General features: G+C 38.3%; 1 protein-coding gene across 1 annotated transcript in view; it reads right to left on the reverse strand.

Annotated features, from left to right (window-relative positions):
* Positions 1-5,238: 5,238 nt before the first annotated feature.
* FGF3 (fibroblast growth factor 3) overlaps positions 5,239-6,027 on the reverse strand; it is an 18,271-nt gene continuing 17,482 nt past the window's right edge. Inside the window, exon 3 of the mRNA XM_042459611.1 lies at positions 5,239-5,571. Coding sequence (XP_042315545.1) covers positions 5,239-5,571 — 333 coding nt within the window. The remainder of the gene's footprint in view (positions 5,572-6,027) is intronic.

Raw genomic sequence — 6,027 nt, forward strand, 5'->3', positions numbered from 1 at the left:
TTATGCATCTGCCTTCAAGTCACCTGTTGACTTATTCTCAGAGGTGGTTTTGTGAGTTCCTTCCTCTGGAATATAGCTATAGCACCTGGTATTCATTGGCAGTGTCTCATCCAAGTACTAACCGGTGTTGAACCTGCTTAGCTGCCAAGATCAGATGGGATCTGGTACTTATAGGGTATTTAGGCAGATGGTTTACCAGGTCATAAATTCCCAACTGCCTGGCAATCTAGATTTGAATGCATATAAGTACTAGCATTTTACTTCATGATCATTATTTATCTCCTGCTTTTCTAAATAATCAAGAGAGCTGAAAATTAAGAGAGAGACAATTAGGGAAGAAGCCATCAAGGAAATATAATACTACAAATACATCCCTATTTCTCTATCAAGACCAATAAATATATTTCTATTCCTGGCATGCATATTATTCCTGCCTTTTCTTAGGAGATTATCATATGAGGCACTTACCGTGCTGGAATCATTGCACAGGTACTTCAGAAGCACAGAGGTGGGATAGCTGGTTGTGCTTCTGAAGCATCACTGAAGTGCACCCTGTTCTTCTCCCATTGATGAATCATTTGCAGAGCAGCCATTTCTGCTATAACGGGAATTTCTGTTATTACAAAAATGGCTGCTCTGTGAACGATTCGTCAACAGGAGAACAGCAGGACGCCTCAATGATGCTTCAGAAGTGCGACCACATATCCCACTTCCACACTTACGAAGCATTTGGGCAATGATTCCAGTGCAGTAAGTGCCTAGTGATAATCCCCTTATACTGTGTACTGAAAATATCAGTTCACTGAGTGGAGAAAAAGCACTTTGACTGTGTTGCTTTTCACAGCCACACATCCAAAATGACAAACACGTAGAAGCAGACGATTATGACAGACCACTCTAAATTGAGGGGTGAGGCATTGGGATGGTCTCTTGCAGACTTGTACAAACCTCACCTGAAAAAAAAAAAGTTAAATTGCCTTTTCCACCACAGCTCAGTGTTAAACTTCATTGGGCTTGTCACTTATGTCTTTCTCAAATCCACATTTTGAGCATGCCCCATAATGCTGTCCCCATTCATTTTCACCAGCTCTGTCCACAAACACTTTCTAATATGCTGTGCTCGTTATCTCTTTGATATCATGGAATGAACTTGATGAAGTCACATTTTCTCAGCATCAGAGGAAGGTAAATACAAACCCCCAATGAACAAATCCTGTCAAGAAAACCCTGTGCTTTTCGTCTTAGAGTCAATAAAATTTGGAAACAACTTGAAGGCCCACGACAACAACAAATTTAATATCATAGAGAGAACTTTTTCCATGTATATTATTAATTTTTAACCCTAAAGCAGGGAAGAGCCCCTGAAAAGACCGGATGGGACACAGGCTCAGCAGCATGCTATTGTTGTGTGCACTTTGAATCATTCAGAGAATGCAGGCCCCAGTATGACTCCACTTGTCATACTGATGGGCAGGGAACCATGTAATCAGGAATATGTGACTAATGGGATCAGATGTTCTTAATGGCTGCATCCCACCCCTGAAGAAAGCATTTCCCTTGTGGACAGGGCCCTCAAAAGTTTCAGAAGGGCTTAGTTTCTGCTCTCCAGTGGAGGTATTTGAACTATTGCAAACCTAAAACGGGATGAAGTTTTCTTTTGCAGTCTATATTTGGATATGGCCTGAGAATGCTAACCAGAAGGGGATGGTTACCATCAACTGTTCTTTAATTATAGCTTTGCTTGTTCACCTTCCCAAATCCTTCAGATCTTCCAAAAGGAAACAGGAGACATTTGAACTTGAGCTTTGCCGAAATCTTCAAAGGCCTATTTAAAATGGCTTTTCTTTTTTCCCCCCTTTCCAAAGGGAGAAAGAAAAGTCTTAAACATCCAATACTTATTTCTCTATAAAAAGGGGTTTAACTAGTGGGAAATGAAAAGAAAAAAGAAGAAAGAAAGAGGAAATATGTAGAATGGGAAGCATAAAATCGCATCCTTATTAAAGCCAATGTTATGGTCATATTTCCTTGGAACAACACTTGTTTTTCAGTCTCAGCAGCCAGACAATTCAGGTAGTTATGAGATTCTTAAATTTGTCTGAAAAGCAATGTAGCCTTTCAGTCTGCTGTTTTCTCATCCTTTTAGAATTGTCAGATTATCCTTGTATTATTAGCCTGAATAGTTCAAGACCTGTCAATTTCCCTATTGCTCATGACAGGTCTGACCTTAACATTTCCACCCTTATGTAACCTTTAAACCCAACAGTGTCCTGTCCCTCGTGATGACATCAGGGTCAGGCTAAGGCCATGGGTGGTCAAACTTAAATGCAGGCTTCAGGAAGATCCCTAAGCAGTGTAGCTGAAGCTGGAGAGCTGATATGAGCGAATACTTAGGATAAAGACTCAAGTACAATGGGCAGGTATATGGTCCATTTGACCAGGCAAGGATAGTAATCGGTGTTCCTCATACAGTATTTCACAGAATCCAAAAATAGTGCAGTGGGAGCCTTGAAAATCATCTAGTCTAATTGCCAACTCAATGTAACATTGTCCATACAAAGTGCCACAGCAGTATCCATAGTAGATGGCTGTCTAGTTTTCCTTACACCACTAGAGGAGAAAGCTTACCACCTGCTACATAATGCAATCTGTTCAGAGTCTGGAAGTAACATGTTCAAGCAGTTAGTCATTACCAAGTATGGGGTTAATGGAAGTGTAATGTAGTCATACTTCAGAAGGAACATAATGAATGAGAACAAAGTTATCCTACTGGTAATGAATATAGGTTTCTTAAAAGTAAAATATGTGCCTTCGGGTTGTCTGTCAACTTATGGTGACCCCAGGAATTTCATATGTTGTTTTTGGGCAAAGAATACCAGAGATGGTTTGCCATTGGCTTCTGAAATATATCCCCAAACCTCTGGTATTTGCTGGTGGTCCCTCATCCAAGTAATAACTGGGCCTAAACTTGCTTAGCTATCAAGATCAGACAGGATCTGGAGCCTTTGTGATGTTTAGGTAAAAGTTTTCTTGGATACTACTAAATATTACTTTTAAAGGGCATTTTCTCAGGATTCTTTTTCACATTTTATGCCATTCTCTTAACAATCCCTTTGAAAAGCAACCAAAAGTAACAAAACACAAAAAAAAAACCTAGTAAGCAATGCAATAAGTAATCCAGTTACCATTTAAACACACTGACATATAATTGGATTTTTAAACAATACAATAATTGGAACAGTAACTTCCCCAACACAGAATCTGTTCCACTGTTCAACAGTTTTTAACATTAGCAAGGCCTCTTGGTTCAAAGGCTTCACTGTCTTTCAGCCATAGGGACAAGTATTAAAGATCCCTGTTCTGTTCTGTGTCAGGGAACAGCTCTGAGGCCTGCAAATAGGCAGGTCCTTCAACAGGTGAGATCTCTAATTTGTGGCATCCTAGTTCAAGAGACAGAGTCTATGATGCAAGCAAACAGATGCTTGGAGCTCTGTAAATGGGAGATTTTCTGTTTATTTTGACAAGGAATCTTCTCAATCAAGCCAACATTTTTTTCCTGTGGTATACCTAAAATGGAATAATTACAGATGGATACTAACACACACACACACTCACACACACACACACAAATGGATACTAATATATATACATTTTCTGAAGTTCTGCATTACCATTGGGCCCTTTGCTGGGGTTTGGTTTTAGGACCCCCGGGTGGATACCAAAATCTGTGGATGCTCAAGTCTCATTAAATACAACGGTGCAATAAAATGATACCCCTTATATAAAATGGCAAAACCAAGGTTTGCTTTTTAACATTTGTAATTTTTTCCATGGATAAAGAATCTATGGATATGGGGGTCCGACTGTAATTATTAAAGAAACTTTATCAGAGCTGACTTTGTTCCTAGACCAAGATGCTTTCATTTCATTTTCAATTTAAAATATTGTTTTATTCATCTTTACAGGCAATCACTCAAATGGTCAAAAATTACAGGAATGGGATGCACTAGATTATAACTGTCTTTAGTGATTTTTAACAATCCTCACTCCCTCTACAGCTCCAATGCCATCTTCTCCTCTGTTCTTGCAGGTTGGGGTGACCCTCTGGAGCAGTGTTTTGAAGGCTGAAGGGTATGCAGGAAGTCAGAAAAGGTAGTTTTCTACCCTTCAGTCAGCGCTATCATGTTTTCCTAAAGCCTTAATTTAAACAACAGGATTTAAAAAACAAAGCAAAACCCATTAATCTTGATGACAGACCATGAACTAAGAAAAATATATCTTCAAGTTTTGACCAACTAATAACAGGTCTAGCAGCATGTACCTCTCCTGAAATGCACAAATTACTTTTCTGATTAACATTTCAAGTTTATAAAATTAAAGGTCATGAGTGGCATCTGATACTTACTTGTTATTAAAATGGAAGTCAAAATAAGTTAAATAAGAGTTTACAAAATAAATCAGTTCTTAAATTTCTCCAGTTAGTGTTAATTTGGAGATCAAACATAGTATTTTGTTATGGCTAGTTGTCTGAAGGCTGCAGCCTCTAGTCATTAATCAGATAAAGATTTTTAATTTATTAAAAATCCTTTAACAGTGCAATCGTATGCTCATCATTAAATGTAAGTTCTACCGAGTTCAGTGAGGCTTACTCACAGGTAAGTGTCTATAGGACAGTTCCCAATTGACTCAAAAGGCATCCCTGATTAACTACACAATGCATTTTAAATTTTAAGAATTATTTTCAAAGTAAATAAAATCTGAAAATGTCAAACATCATTTCAGATGAAGGGATGCTATTTCTAAGACAGTGCCTGCTGTGACATACATACACACCATCTTCGAAATGATTGTTGGACAAATGAAAGCAAAATTAATTGATTAAAACTAATTTCATTAATTGACTGAGAACTGGAGAGGACTGAATTAAAAATACTCCTAGGATACTAAAAGAGAGATGCTGACTGAAGAAGATGACAAATACTCAGAGTCATCATTTCATCAATCTAATTTACATTTGGACATGCTTAAATTTATTATTTCTTATGTTTTAGCAATGGGTTATAATTCTAAAACATCTATTAACAAGTATGTTTGGTGAGAAATCCAGTAATATATACACACGCTATAACATTAGTCTCTCAGTCAACATTGGTTGCACAATTGTATTTGTATTTAGTAGCACTTTGAATACTGGTTTAGTCTTCAGTCTCCATTGTTTCTACCCCATGGGCAGAGTATCTACTAGTGTTCCCTTCTTCTCCTCTGGTTCTTATTTGGAGGCTTTAGTAGGTCTTCTCTGTACTTTGTATTTGAATGGAATAGTCGGACCATATCATGGTCTTTATTATCCAACACCCGAGGCAAAAACAGAGAGGATTTCTGGGTCCTACGGGTTTTGAAACTCCTTCTGGGTCGTCCTTTCCCATTGATGGAGACATACCAGAGTCTCTCAGCACTAGCTTTGCGTTTGCTGCTGGTTCCACTAGGCACAGTCCGATACAAGCGGGAGGCATATGTATTGTAGCCCAGCTCATGGATCCTTTCCACAAACTCACACTCTGAACTGTATGTTTCCTGCAAAGTAAGAACAATAAACATCAGTTCCAGAGATTTAACAGTAAAACATACAACTACGCACTAATTATATTTGCAATGAATATTGTATGCACACAAAAGGAGAGCTTGGAAAAGTTATTTTTTGGATTATATTACCCAGAGTCCCCTAGCCTAACATGGCCAGCAACCATGTTGGCCAAAAGATTCTGAAATCAAAAGGAACCTTTACAAGCTCTGCACAAAAGACAGTACAGTTGGGCCCAGCAGAACCCCACTGTGCCAAAAGCACTCTTCGTATATTTTTACAAGATTATTCCTGAAGTGTCCTGGAAGACAAATATCTGCAAGACACCACTCCCTTCTCTTTTTGTGTTGTGCCTTTTTAGATTGTAAGCCCGAGGGCAAGGAACCGTCTAATTATAAAGATTGTATGTGCAGCACTGTGTAAATTTACAGCACTTTATAAATAAAGGT

This window comes from Sceloporus undulatus, chromosome 1 (genome assembly GCF_019175285.1).
Source record: "Sceloporus undulatus isolate JIND9_A2432 ecotype Alabama chromosome 1, SceUnd_v1.1, whole genome shotgun sequence".
Classification (NCBI taxonomy): Eukaryota; Metazoa; Chordata; class Lepidosauria; order Squamata; family Phrynosomatidae; genus Sceloporus; species Sceloporus undulatus.